The 26,989-nt window shown below is 46.4% G+C and overlaps 1 protein-coding gene across 4 annotated transcripts in view; it reads left to right on the forward strand.

Annotated features, from left to right (window-relative positions):
* The window catches only part of LRRC20 (leucine rich repeat containing 20), a 98,695-nt gene that overhangs the window by 44,215 nt on the left and 27,491 nt on the right, over positions 1 to 26,989 (forward strand). For 3 of the 4 annotated variants that reach the window (XM_036998929.2, XM_036998928.2, XM_036998930.2), the window contains exon 4: positions 21,759 to 21,926. The exons of the other annotated variant lie outside the window; for it this stretch is intronic. In XM_036998929.2, the coding sequence (XP_036854824.2) occupies positions 21,759 to 21,926 (168 nt within the window). The remainder of the gene's footprint in view (positions 1 to 21,758; positions 21,927 to 26,989) is intronic. 4 annotated transcript variants of the gene reach the window in all.

Here is a 26,989-nt window from a genome sequence, read left to right on the forward strand (position 1 = left end):
GACCAAGGTGAGGTCCACCTCGGGCTGGCTGAGCCCCCCTTCTGAAGGTCACTTCCCTCGAGGCAACCTCTATACAACTCTCTCCACCCAGGGTTCCTCTGGGTGGGAATAGCTCCCTTCTCCTGACCTGAGTCACTGTATGATCCCCTGAGGTTCCCCTGTAGCCTCCCACACCTTTGTAAATAGTTTGTTGTAAATAAACCCTCCTTGAACTATCCTAATTTGAGTGCCATCTTTTTTTGGTTGTGGCCTTGACTGATGCTCTCTGCCACTTATTAGCTCTGTAACCATGGGCAGTTTGTTTAACTGGTCTGTGCCTCAGTTTCCCTCATGGTACAGTGGAATAGTAATGGTCTCTACCTTATAGGCCTCTTGTGAAGATTGAATGGTTAACCCCCACACAGCCTGGGAGGTAACAGGCATTGAGTTACCTCCCTGGCCCGTGAGAGTAACAGGCATTGAATCCGTGAATGGGTGGCTTCCCACCACATGGTCAGCAGAATAATGACCCCCCTGAGATGTCCACTTCCTAGTTCTTGGAACTGTGACTGTGCTGCCTTAGACGGCAAAAGATACTGCAGCTGTGATTAAGTTAAGGACCTTGAGATAGCCTGGATTAAGTGGGGGGTGCCTATGTAATCACAGGAGTCTTTATAAAAAGGCAGGAGGGTTAGAGTCTCAGAAGATGTGACAATAGAAGCAGAGATTGGAATGATGTGGCCATGAGCTTCCAGGGGCTGGAAAAGTCCGGGAACAGATTCTGCCCTAGAACCTCCAGAAGATATGTAGCCCTGCTGACACCTTGATTTCGGTCCTCCAAGACCTGTTTGGTCTTCTGATCTCCAGAACTATAAGGTGATAAATCTATGTTGTTCTAAGTCACCAAGTTTATAGTAATTTTTACAGGAGCCACAGGAAACATACACAGGGTCAGAGCTTCCTGCCTCAATATCCCCACCTTGCTTGCTTTTCCTGCTCTCCCGCTCCACCTTATTGTGGAGCCAGGGCTGTGCCCTGAAGGGGAAGCCTTCCCCAGGGAACTGCTGGCCTGCTTTTCTCAGCTGCCTTACTTCCCTCAGTTCCTCCCAGTGTCTGCACCCTCCTGTGGCACACAGGCTAGGTTCCGGCAGAGCTTGAGGTTAGACTCAGATGTTTTGTTAAAACCCCTAGTAGGAGCTGCTGCCCCGGCCACTGTAGTGGTGGCTGGAGAGTGCAGTGGGTGAGAGAGGAGGTTGAATTGTCCCAGTGGGGCAGAACCTGGGACCTGCTTTCCTCTTCAGCACAGCTGGGGCCTGGGATGCTGGTGGGAGGTGGCTAGCTCTCCTGAGAACATCCAAGCAAGATAACTATTGTTCCATCTGAGTCCTTGGCAGCACAGTAATTGTTTCTTTGATCTGTTACAGCTAAAGGAACTGCCTAAGGATTGCTGCTTTAAAACAACAGTGTGTTACTTCCTCCAGCTCTGTGGGCCAGCTGGTCTCTGCTGGTGGTTCTTCTGCCCCACATGGTATATAGGCTGAGGTCACCTCTCTGAGGAGGGAGGTCCCACATCCCCAGGATGGACTCCAACAGGGAGGAAGTGCCGAGCTTAATCTGGGCTTGGACATCCCACAGCATCACTTCTGCTGCATCCTATTGGTCTAAGTGGCCACAAATCCACAAGTCCAGCCCAGATTGAAGAGGTGGGGAACTAGTCTCTACCTCTTAATGGGAGTTGCTACAAAATCTCACCCAGAGGGCATAAGGGATGGGAGATACTGCTGGATCATCGGGGAAAACAGTCAGCACAGTGGCTTTTTTAGTCTATTGGCTGGAGCACAGGTGGATGCCGCCTTTATCATTCCTTGTTTGCCCAGCTGTCCAGTGCCTACTGTTTGCCATCTGCTGTGCCTGAAACAGATATAATTTACCATTGGGGTCTGAAAACCTGCCCTGGCATTTATTTCCAAGCTGTGTGACCTTAGGCAAATTATTGGACCATTCTGAGCAGCTACTTTCTTATCCTAAAATGGACATGATAATATCTCATGGGAAGTATATAAATCTCATATGCTATTTATTTGGTATCTTTATTTATATATCCTTACAAACCAAACTATATCCTTTTTTCTGAAAGTGACAGTAATAAATAAAATAAATTCCCTTTAGAGGGAAGTTGTAGGCATCCTGGAAGGTATTCCTGCCAAACAAGCAGAAGAACGTATCCTCTGTCCTGGATCTTGACAACCCTGGAAATCAGCAGGGCCTGGCACACCCCTGCCACCCGCCTGGGACTCCTGTGCACACCTGGAACCCTGGAACATTGTGATTCTGCATAAACTCTGATACCTCAGCATTCCAGGACCCAAGCTAACACTTCTCGCCCCTGTGTGACAAGGGACTTCACAGTTACCCTTCATTTCCCTGTGCTGAACTCTAACGCACATCCCCTTTGCTCCTGGTTCTGAGATTTACAAGGGTTTCCATTTCCTGTCTGCCCTCCTTACCCACTTGCTGTGCATGTCTCTAGTGTTATAAAGCTCTAATGCTTCATTGGAAAATAGATTTCTATTACTTGTATTTGAATAGGCAATAGATGCCCACAGCATAACATTCCAAGGTTCACAAAGGGTTGTAGGGAAAAATAAGTGTCCCTCTTACTCCAGTCCCCAGATATCCAGTTCTCCTGCCCAGAGGCAACTACCATTACGAGTTCTAGAGATATTTTATGCCAACATGAACATAAATGTATTTAATGTTAGCATTTATAGTATACCACAATTGTAAACACTTGGCAAGTATAAAATTATTTAAATCTATGTAACCCTGTAAGGTCAGAGCTATGTTTTAGATGAGGAAACTGAGGCAGGGAGAACATAAATAACTTACCCGAGGGCACACTCAAGAAAGAAGGGACCGGAAAAAAAAAGAAAACAAAGAAGGGACTGGGTATATACACTGTTTTCAACCTGCCTTTTTTCCTTAGCAATATGTTTTAGAAATTGGTCTGTGTCAGTACAGTGAGAGCTGCCTTATTCTTTTAATGGGGGCAGCATGTGTAGCACTTCGTTTTAGTTTGTTCCAGACCCAGTTAGAAGAGTTCTCTCATCCTTTCCTTCTGCCCACCCTAGAATGGATATGGCTTTGGAAACTTTACTCCTGTCTCCTCCCGCCTCTGTCCCCTGTGGGCAGCAGCTGCCTCTGTGCTGAGCATGGGCCATTTGAAGGACACTTAGTGCCCCACTTGAATTGCTGACTGCTCTGCAGGGGGCCTTTTCAGGCAGGAACATGATTGCTCATTGATGCAGGGTCACAGGTAAGGTGCTGATTGATCCTCAGCGGGCAGGTATTTTTGGAGCTGGCTTATTCCCTTGCTGTCTGGCTACATAATTACTGCAGGCCAGTCTTGTCTGTTCTTTATCAGCAGGCTTCCTTTACCCAGTGACGTTAGTCTCAAACCACAGAGTCAGCCTTGGCAGTTGTCCAAGATAAGTATGATGTGGAAGTAGTAAGAACTTGGGGAAGGAGAGGTCCATTAACAGATACTGGAAACGACAGTTCAGTAGGGATAATAAATAAGGGAATGTCATGATGGTCTGCTCTTGGGTGGGGATGGGGTTACTCTTGGGAGTGGGATGAAACAGTCTCTTCTCCCAGAGCCCCTGTCTATTCTGGGGGGCCCAGGCTGCTTGGCTTTGAGCCCTGGCATGAGAGAGCAAGAAGAAACATCTGGAGCCCCCTAGGACCAGAAGACCCCAACTGTCTGTGTCCAAGTGAGAGGGTGGTGAGACCCTGGGCCTTCTTGTGACACCAGCAATGAGAAAGAATGTGTCATGACACCAGGGGTGAGAGGGAAAGCTAAATGCACCTGCGACTCCATTTAATCAGAAGCTCACACACCTGCCCATCAGGTGGCTGGGGCTGTTGGCTGCACTTTTGTTCTAACTCTGAAGTGAAAACAACAGAGAAAACCTCAGATGCCTGGATTGGGGCAAAATAAAGTCCCAGGAGTTAGACAAAGCTGAGTCTTTGATAGGTCTGGGGGCATCTATCCCAGGGAACCTACTTTCTTTGCCCTCCCTTGGTGAGAGGGCCTGGAAGTAGTTCCACGGTTTGGTTCCCACTCAAAACCAACCAGGATTATTATGAACAACTTTGCACTCATAAATTTGACAACTTAGGAGAAGTGGTCCATTTCCTTGAAAACCAAACACTATCAAAACTCAACCAATACAAAACAGACAACCTACATAGTCCTATAACCATTAAAGAATGGGATTCATTAAAGATATCCCCCAAAAGGATGAGTTTCATTAAAGTCTATGGGCCCAGATAATTTCACTGCAGAATTCTATCAAACTTTTAAATAAGAATTAACATTAATTTACACAAGTCTCTTCCAAAAAATGGAGAAGAAAGACACCAATTCTATGAAGCCAGTATTAGTTTAATTTCAAATCCAGATAAAGATAGTACAAAAAGAAAAACTACAAACCAGTATCACTCATGAACAAGGACACAGAAATTCTCACCAAAATGTCAGCAATCAAATCCAGCAATGTATAAAAAGAATTATAGGCTATGAACAAGTAGAATTTATCAGTTTTTCCAGATATGCAAGGCTGGCTCACCCTCACTGAATTTGAAATTTAGTCAGTTTGATGTATCATATCAAAGGCTAAAGAAAAAGAATCATGCAATCATATTTGTTGGCAAAGAAAAGGCATTTGACATGCTTCAACACCCATTCATGATTTAAAAAAACAAGCACTTCAAGGTTTAAAGATGGTGGTGTGAGAAGTGAGACAGAAACTTCCTCCTAAAATCACATATAATACAAAAATACAGCAAATACAATGAATCCTGAAAAAGCGACTGGAAAGAAGGTTGCGACAGACTGCCTACATCCAGGGAAAAGAGAAGACCTCACAGAAAAAGGTAAAGTAGCAAAGCTGCGATCCAGAGGGACCCAAGCCCTTCTCCAACCAAGCTATTTGGTGAGAGGAAGAGAAATGGAGTGGGGAGAGGGTAGAAGCCTAGGACTGCTGAACACCCAGCCCTAGAGATCTGCTTCAGGAGGATGAACCCACGTTATGTGGTGCTCTAGAGAGTAGTGGGGCTGGAAAGCAAAGACAGGCAGAATACTTGGAGAGACTGAGATTCCAGCTGCTTGTGGAGAACAGGTACTCAAGTGGCCGCTCCAGGACAAAAGAAAGGCGGACACTTTGAAAGACTTCCCAATGCTGAGAGGGCTGCTAAAGGGTCAAGGATTACACAGAGCTTGCTGCTCAGGAGAAAGGACAGGTGGACAAAATTGTCCCAGCACACTAGCCCAGCAGGTTGGGAACTTTCAGGAGCTTCAGGTGCTCCATCCCTGTGGCTGGTGACATGCACTAAGGCCCCACACCGCGATACCCAGTCTGCTGCTCCGGCTGCCCACCTGGCACCAGTTTGCAAACCTGCCCCTGTCATGGCACCAGGCCAGCCAGAGGGTGGCTCCGCCTATGGCAACTACAGGGGCATAATGCACAGCTCTTCCCTTTTTGCTCGGCTCACTGGCCCTGACAGCCAGGAAGCAGGAAAGAGCTCTTTCTTCCTGGGAGGCACCAGTGCCGCTTGCCTGCAACACCCACCGTCGCTCCAGATGCTGGGCAGCTCCAGAGAGTATAGCTTCTGGGCATTAGAGGGTGCTGCCTACACAAAGTTATTATTTCAGAGTAATCAATGCAAATATGAAATGGCAAAAGAACCTGGTACAAATCAAATCCCACAAACACCAGAAAGAGAGCTCAGTGAAACTAAAATCACCAATCTTCTTGATAAAGATTTCAAAATAAAAATCATAAACATGCTCACAGAGCTACAGAAAAATATTAAAGACCTCAGGGAAGACTTCAAGAAAGAGATACAAACTTTGAAAAATACAGTATCTGAAATGAAACGTACAATGGAGGGATTTAAAAGCAAATTGGATGAGGTAGAGGAGATGGTAAATGACATAGAAATTAGAGAACAGAAATAAAAAGAAGCTGAGGCACAGAGAGAAAAAAGGATCTCTAGGAATGAAAGAATATTAAGAGAACTGTGTGACCAATCCAAATGGAACAATATTCACATTATAGGGGTACCAGAAGAGAGAGAAAAGGGGATAGAAAGTGTCTTTGAGGAAATAATTGCTGACAATGCCCCCAATCTGGGGAAGAAAATAGTCTCTCAGGCAAAGGAAGTGCACAGATCTCCCAACACAAGGGATCTAAGGAAGACAACAACAAGACATATAATCATTAAAATGGCAAAGATCAAGGACAGAGTATTAAAAGCAGCCAGAGAGGAAAAAGATCACATACAAAAGAAAACCCATCAGGCCATCATCAGACTTCTCAACAGACACCCCACAGGTCAGAAGGGAGTGGCATGATACATTTAATGAAATGAAACAGAAGGCCCTAGAACCAAGAATACTCTACCTGGCAAGATTATCATTTAAATTTGAAAGAGGGATTAAACAACTTCCAGATAAGCAAAAGTTGATGAAATTTACCTCCCACAAACTGTATTTTGGTTGGGCTTCTATAGATGGAAGTGATCCTTATGCTAAATAGCTGTCACCAGAGAAAATAAAACGACAGTAAAGGAAGTACACCACATTACTAAGCAAATGCAAAATTAAATCAACTAACCTCCAAAGTCAGTCAAGGGATACATAAAGAGTACAAAATATGGCACCTAATATATATAGAGAGTGGAGGAGGAAGAAAAAAAAGGGAGATAAAAAAAAGAACTTTAGATTGTGTTTGAAATAGCCTACTAAGTGAGTTAAATTAGACTGTTAGATAGTAAAGAAGCTACCCTTGAACCTTTGGTAAACATGATTCTAAAGCCTGCAATGACAATAAATACATACCTATTGATAATCAGCCTATATGTAAATAGACTGAATGCACCAATCAAAAGACATAGAGTTACAGAATGGATAAAAAAATACAAGACACGTCTATATGCTGCCTACAAGAGACTCACTTCAAACCCAAAGACATACATAGAATTACAGTGAAAGAATGGAAAAAGATATTTCATGCGAGTAATAGGGAGAAAAAAGAAGGAGTTGCAGTACTTGTTTCAGACTTCAAAACAAAGAAGAGACAAAGAAGGACATTACATAATGATAAAGGAGTCAGTTCAACAAGAGGATATAACCATTATAAATATCTATGCATCCAACATAGGAGCACCCAAATATGTGAAGCACCCAGCATAGGAGCACCCAAATATGTGAAACAAATACTAACAGAATTAAAGGGGGAAATAGAATGCAATGCATTCAGTCTAGGAGACTTCAACACACCATTCACTCCAAAGGACAGATCAAGCAGACATAGAATAAGTAAGGAGACAGAGGCACTGAACAACACATTAGAAAAGATGGACCTAACAGACATCTACAGAACACTGAACCCAAAAGCAGCAGGATAAACATTCTTCTCAAGTGCACATGGAACATTTTCAAGAAAAGGTCATATACTAGGCCACAGAAAGAGCCTCAGTAAATTCAGAAGGCTTGAAATTGTACCAATCAGTTTCTCAGACTACAAAGGTATGGACTAGAAATAAATGATGCAGAGAAAATGAAAAAGCCTACAAACACATGGAGGCTTAACAACATGCTCCTAAATAATCAATGAATCAATGACCAAATAAAAACAGAAATCAAGCAATACATGGAGACAAATGACAATAATTCAACACCTTAAAAATCTGTGGGATGTAGCAAAGGCTGTGCTAAGAGGGAAGTATACTGCAGTACAGGCCTACCTCAGGAAAGAAGAACAATCCCATATGAATAGTCTAAACTAACAATTAACAAAACTAGAAAAAGAAGAACAAATGAGGCCCAAAGTCAGAGAAGGAGGAACATAATAAAGGTTAGAGCAGAAATAAATAAAATCAAGAAGAATAAAACAATAGAAAGAATTGATGAAAGCAGGAGCTGGTTCTTCGAGCAAGTTAACAAAATGGATAAACCCCTAACCAGACTTATCATGAAAACAAGAGAGTCTACACACATAAACTGAGTCAGAAATGAGAAAGGAAAAATAACTACAGACACCACAGAAATACAAAGAATTATTAGAGAATAATATGAAAAATTATATGCTAACAAATTGGATAACCTAGAAGAAATGGACAACTTTCTAGAAAAATACAACCTTCCAAGGCTGACCCAGGAAGAAACAGAAAATCTGAACAGACCAATTACCAGCAACAAAATTGAATTGGTAATAAAAAAAAACTACCTAAGAACAAAACTCCTGGACCAGGTGGCTTCACCGCTGAATTTTATCAAACATTTAGTGAAGACCGAATACCCATCCTCCTTAAAGTTTTCCAAAACGTAGAAGATGAGGGAATACTTCCAAACTCATTCTATGAAGTCAGCATCACTCTAATACCAAAGTCAGGCAAAGACACCACAAAAAAAGAAAATTACAGACCAGTATCCCTGATGAACATAGATGCAAAAATACTCAACAAAATATTAGCAATACGAATTCAAAAATATATCAAAAAGATCATCCATCATGATCAAGTAGGATTTATTCCAGGGATGCAAGGATGGTGCAATATTCGAAAATCCATCAACATCATCCACCACATCAATAAAAAGGACAAAAACCACATGATCATCTCCTTAGATGCTGAAAAAGCATTCAACAAAACTCAACATCCATTCAAGATAAAAACTCTCAACAAAATGGGTATAGAGGGCAAGTACTTCAACATAATAAAGGCCATACATGACAAACCCACAGCCAACATCATATTTAACAGCAAGAAGCTAAAAGCTTTCCCTTAAGATTGGGAACAAGACAAGGATGCCCACTCTCCCCACTTTTATTCAACATAGCACTCGAGGTCCTAGCCACAGCAACCAGACAACAGAAGGAAATAAAAGGCATCCAGGTTGGCAAGGAGGAATTTAAGCCATCCCTGTTTGCAGATGACATGATATTGTACATAAAAAACCCTAAAGACTCCACTCCAAAACTACTACAACTAATATCTGAATTCAGCAATGTTGCAGGATACAAAATCAATACACAGAAATCTGTGGCATTCCTGTGGACTAACAATGAACTGGGAGAAAGAGTAATCAGAAAAACAATTCATTCACAATTGTATCAAAAAGAATAAAATACCTAGGAATAAACCTAACCAAGGAAGTGAAAGACCTATACCCTGAAAACTACAAGACACTCTTAAGAGAAAGTAAAGAGTACACTAATAAATGAAAATTCATCCCATGCTCTTGGGTAGGAAGGATTAATATTGTCAAAATGGCCATCCTGCCTAAAGCAATCTACAGATTCAATGCAATCGCTATCAGAATACCAATGGCATTCTTCAATGAACTAGAACAAATAGTTCTAAAATTCATATGGAACCACAAAAGACTCCAAATAGCCAAAGCAACCCTGAGAAGGAAGAATAAAGCTGGGGGGATTATGCTCCTCCAGTTGAAACTCTACTACAAAGCCATGGTAATCAAGACAATTTGGTACTGTCACAAGAACAGACCCATAGATTAATAGAACAGAATAGAGAGACCTGATATAAACTCAAGCATATATTGTCAATTAACATCTGATAAAGGAGCCATGGATATACAATGGGGAAACGACAGCTTCTTCAACAACTGGTGTTGGCAAAACTGGACAGCTACATGTAAGAGAATGAAACTGGATTATTGTCTAACTCCATACACAAATGTAAATTTGAAATGGATTAAAGACCTGAATGTAAGTCTTGAAACCATAAAACTTAAAAGAAAACATAAGCAAAACTCTCTTGAATATAAACATAGCAATTTTTTTCTCAACATATCTCCTCAGGCAAGGGAAACAAAAGCAAAAATGAGCAAATGGTGCTACATCAAACTAAAAAGCTTCTGTACAGCAAAGGACACCATCAACAGGACAAAAAGGCATCCTACAGTAAGGGATAATATATTTATAAATGACATCCAACAAGGGGTTAACATCCAAAATATATAAAGAACTCACATGCCTCAACACTGAAAAAGCAAATAACCTGATTAAAAAATGGGTGGAGGGTCTGAACAGATACTTCTCAAACGAAGAAATTCAAATGGCCAACAGACACATGAAAAGATGCTCCACATAGCTAATTACAAAGGAAATGCAAATTAAAACCACAGTGAGATACTACCTCACACCAGTTAGGATGGCCAACATGGAAAAAGCTAGGAACAAATGCTTGTGAAGATGCAGAGAAAGAGGAACCCTTGTACACTACTGGTGGGAATGTAAATCAGTTCCACCATTGCGGAAAGCAATATGGAGGGTCCTCAAAAAACTAAAAATAGATATACCATTTGACCCAGGAATTCCACTCTAGAAATTTACCTTAAGAAAACAAGACCCCAGAGTCAAAAAGATATTTGCACCCCTATGTTTGTCACAGCACAGTTTACAATATCCAAGATATGGAAGCAACGTAATTGTCCATCAGTAGATAAATGGTTTAAGAAGATGTGGTACGTATACACAATGGAATATTATTTAGCCATAAGAAGGAAAAAAAATCCTACCATTTGTAACAACATGGATGGAGCTACAGGGTATTATGCTCAGTGAAATAAGCCAGGCAGAGAAAGAGATGTACCAAATGACTTCACTCATTAGTGGAGTGTAACAACAAAGCAAAACTGAAGAATAGAACAGCAGCAGACTCACAGACTCCAAGAAGGGACTAGCAGTTACCAAAGGGAAGGGGTTGGAGAGGGTGGATGGGTAGGGAGGGAGAAGGGGATTGAGGGGCATTATGTTTGGCACACGTGGTGTGTGTGTGGGTCACGGGAAAGGCAGCGTAGCACAGAGAACGCAAGTACTGACTCTGTGGCATCTTTCTACGTTGATGCACAGTGACTGTGGTGGGGTGTGGAGGGGGACTTGGTGATATAGGTGAATGTAGTGACCACAGTGTTGCTTATGTGAAATGTTCATAAGATTGTATATCAATAATACCTTAATAAAAAATAAATAAAAACAAACAAACACCTCTCAGCACACTATGACTATGGGGGAAATACCTCAACTTGATAAAGAACATCTTAAAAGTCCTGTAGCTAACACAAGACTTGGAATGCTTTACCTCAAAGATTTGGAACAAGGCAAGGATATGTGCTTTCATCCTGAAAGTTCTAAGCACTGCAATAAGACAAGAAAAAGAAACAAAGGACATAGTTTAAAAATGAAGAAATAGAAGTGTCCCTGTTTGCTCATGACATGATTGTCTACTTAGAAAACCCCAAGGAATCTACAAAAACAAAAACCCTCCTAGAACTAATAAATGAGTTCAGCAAGTTCTCAGGATACCAGATCAACATAAAACCTACGGGATCATGCACACTCAGTCCTCAGAATGCTTTCCTTGACTTCCTGTCTCACTTAGAATAAATGCACTATATTCCCAAGGTCTCTGAGACACCGCAGTCCCAGTCTTATCTTTACTGCTTTTCCTCTCTCACTCCACGCTCCAAGGACACTGACCTCTTTTCTGTTCCTTGCATGTGCCAAGTTCTTCCTATCCCAGGGCCTCAGTTCTTGTTACTTCCTCTTGTAACTTTTCCCTGGGCTCTTTGCACATCTGGTTGCTTCTCATCATTCACTCTGACCTTAAATACCTTCCTAGCAATCTGAAATAATCTTATTTATCTATTTTTCTTATTTATTACCTCCTCCCCCTACTAGTATATAAGCTCATTAAGAGAAGGATCTAGTGTTTGCCCCCATTTCCCCACAGTCATTCAGTGCCTGCCCAGTGGTGGGTGCTGACTATTATGTGTTGAGTGAGCGAGTAGAGAAGTCAGTCTTTCTGATTGACTTTCCTGCAGGCATTGTGTCCCAGCTGCATCTATCTTCTATTTTCCCTTTTCATTCCTGCCTGTAATGTTAGTTTTATAATCTACTTAAAAGGCTTATAAAGGATTATAAAAGCCCTCATAATCCAAGAATTACATTTCATGGATCTTCTACCTCTTTAACAAGTAATTCCATTTATTGAGTGCTTTTACTTTTCAAAGGTTATCCTTTTCATGGTCAAGCACCAGGCTGAGCATGTAGGTGCTTCATAAATATCTGTATTGTGAGCACATCCTGCCTTTCCCAGTACTCTCAGCTCATCCTTGCTGCCCTGCTCTGAGTGGGCAGGAAGACTTTTAGCATAAGGCCATCCAAAGAGAGGGTGGGCCCAAGGACACATGGGTCAGACCAGAACCAGGTCCTCTTGGTTCTCCCCTCTTCATTCATTCACCACTACCTAAGCAGGAAGTTGCTAAGTATCTACTCTGCAAACAGGTACTGCAGGGTTTAGGCATGCAACACTGGGGAAAGGTGGGTGCTGGAATGGCCCCCTTCTCTCGGGGAGCCTGGATGGAGTTCAAATCCTAGTTTGGGATTGGGAGAGGAAAGTCAAGTATCTGAGGGAGAGGTTGGTGTTTGGTCACTGTGTGCAAGTTATTTCATCTCTCTGTAAATTGGGGGTAATTGGTGACAATAAAATTAAAATGATGATTTCACATAAACCCCTAGAGTAAGTACCTGGAACATAGTAGTGCTCAATAGATGTTAGCTATCATTGTTACAAAACCCATACCCATTGAGCTAAATTTTGACATCGAGCAGAAGGTGTCTGTTCTGAAAACCCTGCCCCACTCAAGCTCATCACTTAAAACACTTTCTTAATGAAGCAGGAGCTTGATTGACTGCAGTGGGCTAACAGTGCATCTTTAGAGCACATCTGGGCTGCCTTGGAAGCCAGTAATGGTAAGCCTCTCCTTCCCATTTCAGGGCGGCCTTTTTGATAACTCTAATGCAGTTAAGGAGCTGAATGCCCAGGGTGCAACCCTGCCGGCCCAGCTATCATCCCCTCTGTGCCTTTTGCTTCTCAGAAAAGCTGCGCTAGGGGAGAGGCTGCCCTTAGGCAGGTCCTCCTTGCAGCTGAGCCTTTTCTTAGAGCCTTCTGCTAAAAACAAGTGTGGGCCTCTGAGAGCAGCCTTCCCTTGGGAATATGAAGCTGGGGCAGGGGGCAGTTTTGTGTCCTAAGTCTTTTAATCTTTAGAGCAGTGATCTCTGGAGAAGGATACACCAAGCAATGACTTGGGAAGCTGCCTAAGCTCTATTGAGTGGAAAAAGCAGTTCTCAAAAGAGCACATAAATTATGATTCCATTTTTGTTTTTTTAAAACAATACCTGTCTATCCATGTACCCATCCATTAGTATGTGTATAGAAAAATATGGAAAAATGCATATGAAACAACACTGGTCCGCTTTAGGGGTGGAAATACGTGGGATTTTCATTTTTCTATGTTCTATAGTTTTGTGATATCTCTATTTTTAGAATGAGCATGCACCACTTTTGTAAGCAGAAAGTACATTTAAATAATAAATGTATCAGTGAGGACAGGAGGCCAGTTTTGCACCAGGAACAAATAATCCCAATTTCAGTGGCTTAAAACAACAAAATCTTGTATTTACAGTTGGGATAGCATTCTGGTTTCCGTGAGAGATATCAGCACTGTTCTTATGTCTGAATGCTAGGCTACCTGCCACCTGCATTAGGGATTGAGGACTGGACAACTCTTCTTGAGAAAATTGCTTCAGCACAAGCAAGTCTATGTGCAAAAAATATTAAAACAGTGATAACAAATATCTCCATTGGTGATAACAGATTTCAGCAACAACATCTGATTTTAAGCAGTGCACCTGCCTGAAGCTTCTTCAAGATAAACTTGAAAGCATTATTCTTGCTTAGCTAAAATCAAGTGGCCTTGTGTGTGTCAGGGTGTTGAAAGTCATAAGTAGAGTGGCTAAGAGCCACTGGACCCTGGAGCCAGGCTGGCCTGAGGTCAGAACTTGGCTGTGCCATTTCAAACATCTTGATCTGTAAAGTGGGATCCTATCTATACCCACTTAAGTGGGTCGTCATAAGGGTTAAGTTGAGGTAAAACATGGTAGACACTCAAAAAAGGGTACCAGCATTTTATGAGTGCTCAAGGAGCTTCGGTGTATTTATTACTAGGTAACAGGTCACCTGTGTAGTCATCTCCAGAGCCTGCCTGCTGTTCCTGAGAACATTGACCCAAGGAGTCCAGACTGAGAGCTATGCCTTTGGGATGGATTGCCTAGTCAGCAGATAGTCTGTAGTTTCATAGGAGTGAGTGTTGTCCTTTTCCAGAATGGGGTCCCACCAGATTCCAGACCCACTGCAAAGTCATAAGGGTCAAAGTAGCTCATAAAGAAGAGCCTATTGTTCAGCGTGGTTCTTGAACAAACATTTCTGGAGGCAGGAATGCCTTGTTTGGTTTGTACTTTTTAATTAACTGTGCTGGGTGAGTGAGCAGTCTTCACTTACACCTAGGGCAGCAGAATGTAGGGAGTTTGCATTGGATTGTAAAGTCTGAAAGGGTAAGCCTTCCACAGGTCTATCAGGCTCTGAGCCTCTCCACTCACAGGGCCATCATTGTCTCTATTCAACTCTGCTTAAAAAGTGCTTTGTCTTCCCTTTTGGAGGCAGCCCATAGTGCTTTTGGAGCCAGTTTCAGATTTCAGCTGCCTCTCTTACTTCCTGTGTTATGTTGGGCTAACCATCTGATTTCTCTGTACCCCAAGTTTTTTCATCTCTAAAAAAAAGAGATGATAAAATTTACCTCTGAGGTGCTGCGAAAATTAAAGGAGATGATGTGTATATAGCACTTGGCATATAGAAGGTGCTCAATAAGCATTTAATTCCTTCCTTTCATAAGGTGTAGGAAAGAGAAGGGACATTCCTTGTTTTACAGTCTGGAAAGCCCAGCCCATGGACACATGGTGGCTTGCCTAGGATGACTGACTCAGAGACTAAGCAGGGATTTGACTAGTGGTGGGTCTTTGCATCCACTGACTCTGTAACCACTTTTCACTGGTTCTAGGCCCCATTTAAGGAACATGTATTGAGCGAGCATTCTGGGGAGAGGGTCCCTGCCCTCTTACTTCTCTCCCAGCTGCAAGAGGAGTGGGTGTGATCATGCAAAAGCCTTAGGGCAGTGTTCATTCTAGCAGCACATGAGGGAAGGAGATTTGCAGAGCCTTTGAGTCATGGCTGAAGCAAGATGGAGACATAGAGAAAAGCTATTGAACAGCAGGGAAAGAGTCCCAGCAGGTCACGCTAAGTATTTATTAAAACATCAGTCACATGAAAAGCTTTCCAGCTCCCCAGCCATGGAGAAGCTCCCAGCTGATTTTGGGCACATCTCTCCAGCAGGTGGCTCAGCTCGTCTTCTGTCCTGTGGACATACAAACTGGGCTTCATGTGGAGGTGTGTTCAGCCTCTCAGACAGGCTCTGTTCTGCCATCTTTCCATGCAGCCCTGCTCCAATCTTGGCAGCTGGATGGCTCCCTCTCCCACCCTACTTCCCCGAGGAGATGGGGCTCTCTTTCCACTTCCCCTTTCCTTTATCTGTGGATTTCAAGGAACATGGAAACATATGACACCAGGCGTGGATCTGCTATGTGTGTGTCACCCTGGGCAGGTTACGTGACCTCTGTGAGCCTCACTTCACTCATCCATAAATTTGGGTGGGAATTTTGGGGGAGGATTATATGAGATTTCACAAACAACTAATGAATACATTGCCTGGCATATAATGTCACTCAGTAAACATTCATACATTCATACCTGTCCCTTCTGTCTCCTTTGTCACCAGCCCCTTTGTCACATACTTTGTGGTCAGCATTGGGTCCTTCTGGGTCATTGCAGTCCTGGCTTCCCTGCCCCTATGCAGGCTGCACATGGAGGCAAGCTCCTAAGAGGCCCCAAGAAGCCCCCTCTAGGGTTCTGATCTGCTTTGGGGCTGTAATTAGACTCAGGCCCAAAAAGATTTGATAAAAGGCTGTCTTTTTTTTCTTTTAAGTAACGATTCTGAACGTGTAAGTAAATGCTCTTTCCCAGCTCATCAGCAGTTACCCTTGTTGCCCCCCGAGCTGTGGGGTCTGGCCCTGTAGTGTAAAGGGTGTAGGCCAGCAGGCTGTGGGACCACCTGCAGACTCATGCACTCTGTGTGATGCTGAGGCCCTGTTTATGAGGTCCCCGCTGCTCGGCCCTCCACACACCTGCTCCACAAAGGCCTCAGGACCCTGCGGAGGCATCTGAAGCAGCAAGGGATAGTTTTGTGTTTACTATAGTTTCAGGCAAAGAGCATTTTCTTCTCTTCTATGCCCAAGTTTGGGGTGGTTAGAAATGTCGCGCGCTCCGTCTTCGCCGGCAAGAACAGCACGTAACAACAGCAGGATTCTTCTGCAGAAAGCTTTATTCTTCAGCTCTTTGTGAAACAAATGAGTTGGGCAGGACCCAGAGGGGAAGGAGAGGCTTGCTTATATAGTTCTCATGCTCTGACTTGGTTGGTGCGGCTCCATATGCCTTATTAGCATAACCATTTGGTGGGTCTCATTGGTCTTTATGCCAAGGCGCAATTAGCATGTAGTTTAGTGGTGTGGGATGATTTGTCATTAGGAAGTTCGGGGCCTTCCGGCTGCCCTGCATGGGGCGCTATTTTCTGAGCGCGGCTGCCAACATCTCCCCCTTTTTTGTCTAACAGAAGCTCAAGGCGGAACTTGCCAGCAGAGGCGGAGACAGAGGCCTGACCTCTATCATACTTCCTGATGCCCCCTTTTTGGAGAGGGGTTCTGGGCATCTACCCCTATGCAGTCAGGCATGCCTCTCAGAGGGGTCCAAGACCTCTTGCAGTGCTTTGCCTCGCATCCTCTGGCTGGCGTTGGGACCGCTTGGTACAAAGGGTTTGGACCCTTTTTCTCAACTCTCTTGCACTATGAGCTTCTTAAAGAAAGCTGTGATTAAGCATTGAGGTACTCGGGCCTGGTGCAGTGCCACATGGGCTCAGGGTGCAAGAGCTACCTCAAGCTAAAGCTGAGCTTCCTTCTTAAGCATATTGAGCCACACTTGGGAAGAGGCGCCAATGTCTATCGCCATTAGGGCTTGAGCAAGGATCACCTTGTCCTTCTTATGTTGATTGCGGAGTCTGCATAACAACCAGAGTAGGAGCATGAGACCTCCAAGCATGAACACGCCCATCCCAGCCATGCCCGCCCACTCCTTGACGTGGGAGAGCTCTGAGGAACTAGGAAGAGAGTCCTTCTGCTACGGAGATATCTAGACGGGTGGAGTTGATGTGGATTATTTCTCGCCGCAGTTCTTCTAGTGCTCCATCAAAGTCCTGGGACCAGTTTCCTGAAAGATACTCGGCAGATTAGTGAAAGTATTTAATACTTCTCCTCACACCTGCTCCACAAAGGCCTCAGGACCCTGCGGAGGCATCTGAAGCAGCAAGGGATAGTTTTGTGTTTACTAAACTTGTGCCATGGTATAGTTAGCACTGACTCCATAAGCCCGAACGGATTCTGCTAACTCCTTAACTTGTTTATGGCTCAGGGGCTGGTGAGAGCGTACACCGTTATCCTCAAATACAGGAAACATTTGTCTAATTGCCTGAAGAGTATCTGGGTGGCAAAAGGAGAGTGCGCCACTCACGTAAGGTGGCGGGGCAAAGGGCGTCGGGGGACACCCTGCTTTCATTTTTTCCTTGGTCCGCTTTTCAACTTTGCTGGTTCCCTTACTTCTACACTCTGCGGTTTTATTTTCTTCCCCTTCCTCTGCGGACGTTAATTCCTCCTCAGATTCCCTATTGGAGAGTTGGAGGTCCCTCAACTCTTTCCAGGGGTATTTACTATTTTCTCCGAGGCGATCGTCACTCGCTTCTCGGGGCTCTTTCGCTTTTGCCCTAGGCGGGCTTTCTCCCTCACTCTGAGGTTTCTTTACCTTCGTTTTTGTGGCCTTTTTTCGGCCGCGCGCGCTCTCTGTTTCCCGTTCCGTTTCTGACATGCTCTCTTGGATATCTGTCAATGCTCTCTGACCTTCTTTTATTACCTTTTCACATCTCTCATCTTGCAGACAAGCTCTAATCAGTTTCCAGAGGGGCCTGGTGCCTCCCCTCAGGCTACCCTCCTCCTCCTCTCTATCAAGATCTTTCCCCAGTTTGTCCCAGCTCGGGATTGAGAGGGACCCTGAACAAATGAACCAGGGGGCCACACGGTCTATCTCCTTCACAAAAGATCCTAAGACTTTGCTGGAGACCTTCAAGTTTCACTCTTTGAGAGCTGTCTGCAGCGCCGTGACTAATGACGGTGCATTCCCCATGGTGCCTCCTTATTTACAGAGAACCATCAACCATTATCCTAAAAAGCAGGGGCCTCTCGGAACTTACCCCTCCGGGCTTTCTTCTGACCTGCAGTTCTGAATCCTCTCCAGATGTCTGAAGGGTCCTCCCTGTGCCGGTGATGTTCTGGTTCCCGGGATTCGGCACCACTTGTCGCGCGCCCCGTCCTCGCCGGCAAGAACAGCACGCAACAACAGCAGGATTCTTCTGCAGAAAGCTTTATTCTTAGTTTCAGGCAAAGAGCATTTTCTTCTCTTCTATGCCCAAGTTTGGGGTGGTTAGAAATACAAGTCTAGTAGGTAAGTCAGTACTAATTGGATTACTGGATTCACTAGGTGCCATGCTTGTTTTACGGTATCTATCTGCCTGTCTGTTGTCCATCCATCCTTCTGTGTAGCTCACATATGTAGATTGCATAGTATTTATTTTGTGCCTACCTGCTTAAAGCCTTTTTCATGTATTAATTAACTTAAATTCACAGCAATCCTATAGGAAGGTCTAGTACTGTTCTCATCTTACAGATGAGGGAACAGAGTTAAAGATAAACAATTTGCTTAAGGTCACACAGTCAGGAAGTGTCAGTCTGAATCTGAGCCTGAGGACACCAGGCTCGAGCCTGCGTTTGTCATGCCCGCCCCATACAGCCTCTTACTGCAAGCCATGGGAGGAGGCTGAGGGGCCTCTCCGTCTGCGTGGGGCCGTCCACTGCGTAACCCCGCAGACGGGATCTGCCAGGAGGACGCAGCAAGTTCCAGGAAGGGAGGACCCAGAGGGAAACGGAAACCAACCTGGTGACAGCCGAGACAGCTGAGGACATCGCATAGCACTGAGTGGCGCCTGCCGCCGAGCTCAGCAAATGGAGCTGTGCCCTCGAAAATGCCCTGTGATCCCCAGATGCTGCCCTCTAAAGGCCAGGTTGGCTCCCCGGGTGGCTCATGAGAGGCTCACTGGCAGGTTGGCTGTGAACCGGGGATTTGGAAGTGTCACAGCAGCCAGACCAACAGAGCAAGGCAGGCTCATTCCAGAAGACGAGGGCTTGGAGAAACACTCCGCACAGGAGCGAGCAGCCAGGGGGACTGGGCCATGTTCTCGTCTGAGAGCAAATGTCCATTCTAGGGAAGTGGCTTCTGAGAGACCTCTCAAGGCAGCCACCCCCTGGAGGGCATCTGGAATATGCTCTCCACACCCATCTCCACTGGCGTAGATCTGCCTGGGGCCCAGATTCTTCACCTGGCAATAGCGTACAGTAAGAGTTGAATAATTTTAGGGAAAGCAGTAACAATTTTTTCCATTTTTATCTAAGTGAAAAAGAACAAATCAATTTAAGGAAAAACAATGATATATGTAAAATAGAATTTGGCAAAATTGTAAGGGTCACACTCAAATTCATTCATTTATTCATTTGTGTACTCATCAAATGTTTATTGGGTACTCACTGTGTACCAGGCAGTTGTGGGCACTTTTCTAAAACAGAGGCAAAGCCCCACCTCATGCAGCTTCCATCTTTATCCCTTCCATCCTGGGGGGAGGCAGACAATGTATAAACAAGTTGTGTTAGGTAACAATGATGCCAAGAAGGTAAATATCACAGGGAAAGGGGACAGAAACTGATGGAGAGGATCCTATTTTGGAGAGGGTAACATTTGAGCAAAGATACAAATGAAGTGATGTACAAGCCTTGCAAATATTTTGGTAAAGAACATTGTAGAAAAAGGGAACTGCAAATGCAAAGACCCTGAGGCAGCAACGTGCTCAGAGTATTTGATGAAACACTGTCTGGCAAAGGCATGCTTGGGGGCTAGATGTTCTCCAGTGTCCCTCCCAACACTGTGACATTCTAACCAATGTGGGTAGGGACATTTTCTGGCTTCAGGCGTGGCTACCAAAGAACCTGACTACTGGAGGGGTCTTGGGTTTGTGTGGGGCGAGTTGTGGTTCTGCTGATGGAGCCTTGAGTTCAGTATTTCCCTGAAAGTGGGAAAATAAGAGGCAGGCCAGGACCCCTGCATCACATATCTGCCTCCTAAGGAGAGAAGAGTCATATTCATCAAATATTTACAGAGCGACTATAAGGTGCCCCTCAGAGGGAGCTGTATGGAAGGAGAAAACAGGAATCAGCTACTGTTCCCACCCGCCAGAGCCGCAGTATGCAAGAGCAGGGGACCTGCAGTATGGCTAGTGCTCAGGTGTGTGTGGGTGCAGAGGGCTCTCCAAGTGGGGCTCTGCCCTCACTGCACAACCCTAGCAGGGGCTCTTGGGACCTGAGAGCAGCTCATCTCCCCCAATTCAGGGTGGCATCATGGGGGATGAAGAGCGGGTACCATGGAGTGCAGAGGGAGGAGCAGGGCCTGCTATGTAATTGATGGGGCCCAGTGCAAAAACGGAAATGCAAGATTCTCATTCAGAAAGTAGGAGCAAAATGCCACTAAAGGACCATAATAAGCTTTTTCCTTTCTTCTGTGGTCTCTCTCTGTGTGCCATGGTGCTTTTCATTTGCCATTTAATGTCCTTCTAAGTAAGGAAAACTTAAATAAATTATTAGCATGACTTTTACCACCCATCATTTTACTGTGCAGTGCCAATCTTAAATGCATATATCAGAGCATTTAACTTGCGTCTGGGCCCCAAGCCAGGTGCTTTTTCCATTGAATGGATTTAACCCTCCAACAACCATCTGAGGCAGGTGTTATTATTAGACTCTTTCTACAGGTGAGGAAACTAAGACCTACAGGACCTAAGTAACTGAGTGAAACTTGTAGGAGGCCCACTTGGGTTTGAGCCAGGCAGTGGGGGCCCCAGATCCCCACTCTTAAGTCCTACATTATGCTGCCTCCCCACTCCCCATTGACTCTTGGTTTCTGCCCCTCATCCCTGTCCTTGCCCAGGGCCCCCAAAGGCTCCCTCCCAGCTTCTCTCTGTGGAACACAGCATTTTAGCTGCAGCCTCCACCATGCCTGGCACTGCCCTGGCCAGATTCCCAACAGAGGGATCCCCCCAGCTGCTGGTCAGCTTTCAGATCAGATGCTCTGAGGGCAGGAAACCACACTCATCTGGCCACCTGAGGCTGGGCAAGGGAGCAGCGTCATGTCACACAGAAAGCTTAGCCACCCCTGGTGGCTGCTTGAGCAGGGAGGGTGCTGAAGTGTGGTGTGCCTCAGATGGGCTGCCCAAGCTGACCTGTTCTGTCAAGGCTTGGAGTGAGGCCTTGTCTGAGGGAGTTGCCAGCGCATCCTGACCTTTGGGCCCAGGCTTCTGTTAGGGGAGCCTTCATTCCAAGACCAAAGCAGGGAGCCCAGCTGGATGATGGGTGGCAGGCCCCAGGCAGTGGCAGGAGCTATGCCTTTTCTCGCATACACTGGAATCAGCCCCTGTGGGGACCCTCCTGGCAGCCTGGGGTTTCCTGCTGTCTCCTCCAGGGGCAGCCAGCAGTCCCTGTGGTCTCTAGGTTGCTCCCTCTCTCCTGTCCTTTCTCTTCCTCGCCTACACGCAGAACTCCACCTGGAAGGGAACTTTCTGCACCGCCTCCCCAGTGAGGTCAGCGCCCTGCAGCACCTCAAGGCCATCGACCTGTCCCGGAACCAGTTCCACGACTTCCCTGAGCAGCTCACCACCCTGCCAGCGCTGGAGACCATCAACCTGGAAGAGAACGAGATCGTGGGTGAGTGGAGCCAGCCCACCATCCCCTGCCCGTCCCTCTCTCTGCGTTTCTACATCTGAGCTGTCTTTCCTGAGGGGGCTTATAGAACCCAGGCATGGGGCCCTGGAGTCAGACTTGGACAGACATGAGGGCAGGCTTGGGCTTCCTGGAACGAGACAGCTAAACATAGGCACTGCACCTGGGAAGGTAACCGCTCAAGGCCCTGCCACTGCTGGGGGCTGAGTTGGACATTAGCTCTCACCTGGCAGGGAGAAGGCATCAGCTTTCTCCACAGCAAGTCCTGACTAGCTGGGCCACCTTGGACCACAGCTGTCTGTCTCCTGTCTCCATCTGCCAGCCTAGGCTGTCTCTAAGACCCTTCAGCTTAGACTCTGTACATGTTTACTCCCTGATCCCTGCCCTCCTTCCTGGCCTTCACAGAAAGCACTTCACCATTATTAAGCAGGGCCATGAGGCAAAGCATGTGTCAAAACATCTCTGTGCCTTCTAGTACAAATACATGTGCCCTAGGCAACAGGAGAGTCTTGGATCCTGGTCTGAGATGTGCCCTCTGCAAACAACAGACCCCAGTGAGTGCTTCCCTTCTAGCCGTTACATACCTCTTGGTCTCATCAGGACCTGAGCATCCTCTCCAGCTTTTGTCTAACCACCCCCCACACTCCAGGACCCAGCACTCACCAGGCTCCCTCTGCACCCCTCCTCTTCGGCTCTTTCCAGCTGCCTTGGTGTGCTCTGGAAGCCAATCTCCAGCCCCAGTTTCTCCACCTATGACATTGACTCTAAAATTGGTGGTGTCAGTAATAACCCCCTTTGGTTGTGCTTTTATTTTTGGAAGTCCTTTCATAGCTATTATGCCATTTGATTAAAAGTAAGAGCTCTCTAGTGGTTTTTGAGCTGCTTGATGGAGAGCAGCCTGCCTCATGTGGTGGTGAGTGATGGTTCTGTGAGGGATGCTGTTGGCAGGACGCTGGCCCTGGCTGAGTGGAAGGTGGGGCCCGCTAACCACTGTGGTTCTAGGTCCCTTCTTTTACAGATGGGTAAATGGAGGCTCAGAGAGGTTAGGAGAGTACATCAGGTGGCACAGTGAACCTGCAGTAGTGCCAGGACAAGAGTATGTGATTCTAAAACTCAGCTCTATGCCTGGGATCCCTCGCCTGGCATCTGGGAAGGCCGTGGGGATGGACTCCAAGACCAGGGTCCCTGAGTGGCTTACCCCTGGATTGGCCCCCCTGGTCACCTGGGCCCTGGTGCTGCCTTTAGGTGGAAGGAACATGCCCAAGGTACCTTTTCACTGTGCTGCCCTGACCACCCAGTGTCTTGCTCTGAGCCCTTCCTTCGTGGCAGGCCCTGCTTGTGGACCTTTCCTCCCCTGCCTCATAGTCTTTGAGGGTGTTCCTGTGCCTCCACTGCTTTGCTGCTTATCCAAATGGGCAGTAACCCGGCAAGGTTCCTGCAGGCTGATGCCAAGACCAGAGCTGGGTATGGAGGTGCAGGCAGGTCAGGACAGGCTTTGGCCATCGGCTTCCGCACTTCCTCACGGCTTCCTGGGAAGACTCACATCACCTCTCTGAGCCTTAGCTTCTTCTCTGCTTTCAAACAGAGGTTCTCCCAGCCCACCCAGGAGGTGGCTTTCCCCCAGGCAGGGTTGTGGGGTGAGTGGGCATCTATGCTGACTGAGTGTAGTACAGGAGTGACTTTCCCCAAAGTGGCAGTGCATGGTGGCACATGCCCTAATCCCTCCTTTGCCACAAGGCCAACAGTATCCCTCAGCAGCAACAGCTCCCAGAGCAAAGATCACTATTGTGACTCATTCTGTCTTTCAGCAGAGTGACAGTAATAACTATACTTGGAAGCATGTTACAATTTACCAAGAATGCTCATGCACAGTCCTAAGGCAACAGAGTGATCGTCCCCATTTGATAGATACAGTAACTGAGGCTCTAAGAGATTCCCCTCCCTTCAAGGTCAAATGTTTGTTGCACACCTGGCCAGATAAAAGTGACATCAGTCACTGGGCTGCAGTTCCCAGTCAGTTCAAGCTGTGAGCGAGCCCTGTGCTGCCCAGTCTGGGCCAGGCCTGCGGGATGTGGAGATGTAGGGGACCACCCCTGCTCAGCAGACAATTCTGGTTTCCCTAAGTGCCCAGCAGCTCCCAGAGGTGCTCAGTGAATCCCAGGGGCTGTCACTGCGGGAGGCCTTGGGGTTCTCCCATCCCTCCAGATGGGTCACGGAGGCAGCTGTTGTTCTCTTGATAGAGTCTCCCCACTTCTGTTTTCTACCTTTCCTTGATCCATTCCTGGTTTTCTGAATTGCTTCCTAACTCCCAAACCAATGGGAGGTTCAGGCCTTCCTAGCTCAGGTGGAGGGAGAAGGGTTGTAATCAGCGAGAAGAGGACGGAGGCTGCGCAGCCCTTCATTATGGAAATAATTTTGCACTACTCACCGGTTGTAGCTGATCTGCAGGATCTCATGATGATAATTGTAGTACGAGCTTAGGGTGCCTGAAGAGTCGCTTATTTTTCCCTTTCAGAGCCCTCAGGGGATATTGGGAAATTTGTAGTGTTTTTTGAGAAATAAATTTGAGATACATGAATTGCCTTGAAGCCTCAAGTAATTAGAGAGCAGGCAGCTCTGAAAACAGCCCCACCTTCAGCCCAAGGAGGCTTGCTCTGAAGGGGCCTCCCCAGTAGGGGCCCCCAGACTGGCCCCAGGAAGACCTGGAGGCCTGCAGCATTCTGGAAGGTGCCAAGGCCAACTCCATCACCTTCTGGTTTCTGAGTAGTGCTGCTACCTATTGTCCTTCACTCTCTGGGTCCTGACGAGGGGAGTCAGGGCTCCAGTCCATAGAGGGGAGAAGCGACAGGACTGGAATAGGCATTGTGCACGAGAGAGGCAGGGACACTTCTGTCTGCTTCTTGATACCAGCTGCCCGTAGTTGTGCTGCTCAGAAGAAGCTGCATGTCCTCAGGTCATATATCTGGGTAACATGTGGTGGCCTCTTTGCTGGCCACCTTGTACAAATATCCTGTGGTCTGTGGGTATGGTATGGTCTCCATGTCCCCTGAGCTCTGGAGCCGCCCTGCTCCCTGCTGCACCCAGCATTGAGCCTGGTGTCTGGCATCCAGTAGGTGCTTAGCTGGTTGAGAGCAGGAATTCCGAAGCCTGGGAGGCCCCCTAAAGTGACTGAGGCACGAAAGAGCAGATTGTTTCAAGTTGCTGGCTATGACCTGCTGATGAGTTAGGAAGTCAGATCAGTAGACTGAGACCAGCATGTGATGGCATGCATTCCTTGGAGCATGGTAAATGCTGCTTTGTTTTACAGTGTGCATGTACACACACACACACATGACATATGCACTGGGTCATGGTGTAAAAATGTATTTATTACTCTGGGTCATAATGAAAAAAGCATTGAAAGCTACTCCTATGAGTTGTCCTGCAGAGATTTGGGGGGGTGTTCTCTGCCAGCCTGGCATCCTGTGTCCCGGCTACACCACAATCTTCCGTCCTCTCATCTCCACCCATGTCTCTGTCCATTGTGTCACCACCACTCTGCATTTTCCTGGTGGCTGGTTGGTGGGAGTGGAGTGAGGATGGGCAGTGAGGCCTCGACTGAGGGAGTGAGCTCTCTACTCACCTGAGTGTGGAGCCAGGTAGAGAGCCAGTCCCTACCCCATCCATCCTCACCAGCCCTCCACAGCCTGCGCCCTCAGTCAGGAAGTCCTGGCCAAGTCCCACGAGCCTAAGGTCTGGGCCAGGTTCAGGTGAACACAGAGTAGTGCAGATCAGGGGACCGCTTCCCTCCCCAGCTTGTCCCCTGGTGCACACACAGCTACAGGTGTCCCCATCCCAATGGGAGGCTTCCTGGGTCCTTGGGGACAAGCCTGCCAGGACATGGTCACTTTTTCTAGGCACTACCAAGAAGGAGAAAAGGATTTGCAATTCAGACAACAGTGAATTACAAGTTTCTGGATATGGGATGGTCCCTATATTTTCCAAGCCAGAAGCTTCCAAGTATTGATAAACAAGACTGCTTGGGGAAGGACTTCCTGGGTCCTTGGGGAGAATTAGGGACTACAAAGATGAGTGAGGTGCAGGTCCTTACAGCCAGGAAGAGAAGTGTGAGTGCAAGAGATTCTGAGTTACTAGATAAGACAGGTGCCAGGGAGGACTCCCAGGCCAAGGGTGATGTCCATGTGTCACTGTGAGGTGGCAGTCACAGGAGAGCCCAGAGATGGTGTCAGAGGAGCCAGAGGCATTTTCTTTATGAGCAATGACAGTGGGGACATGATGGGTCCCTCTCATCAAAACTAGGAAGTCAGCTCTTTCTCCCCAGCAGCTGTCACATGACTTGAAGGTGGGGGCAGGAGCAGCATGAAGACCTGCTTGTTCGCAAGTACTTGACGCTGCATGGCGACTCAGCAGATTCCTGGAGCATGTGGGGGTGAAGAGAAAATCATTTTGCTTAGCAGGAGAATATTTCGATTAAGCTAGAATTTAACTTTCTGTAGCCCTCAATTTCTGCGGGTTTCTCCCCAGCGTATCCACTGTTCCAAAGAAAGCAGGATATCACAGGAAAACACCCTCTTATTAAGAATTTAATAAATATTTGAAAAAGCATAGTGTCTGTGTTATGTAGGGATGCTTTGAGCTGCATCTACTTTATTCTGTCCTCATACTGTTTTACCTCTTACTGTCAAGGCCAGTATTTCTTAAAGTGGGATTCCAGGATGAGCCGTATCACCTGAGAACTTGTTAGAAATGCACGTTCTCAGGCCCCTTCCCAGACCTCCTCAGTCAGAAACTGGGCGGTGGGGGGTTGTTGAACAAGCCCTCCCCTCCTGGTGATTCGGCTGTGTGCTGATGTTTAAGAACCCCTGCTGAGGCTCTGGCTTCTTAAAGTGTCAGGCCCGGACCAGCAGCCTGGGCATCACCTGGGAGCTTGTTAGACATGCAGAACCTTGGGCTCCACCTCTAGCCTCCCAAAGCAGGATCTGCACCTGAGTAAGATCCCCAAGGGATTTCTGTGCACAACAGGCTGAGAAATGCTGCTCCGGGGTCTT

The sequence above is a fragment of the Manis javanica genome, chromosome 7 (genome assembly GCF_040802235.1).
Source record: "Manis javanica isolate MJ-LG chromosome 7, MJ_LKY, whole genome shotgun sequence".
Taxonomy (NCBI): Eukaryota; Metazoa; Chordata; class Mammalia; order Pholidota; family Manidae; genus Manis; species Manis javanica.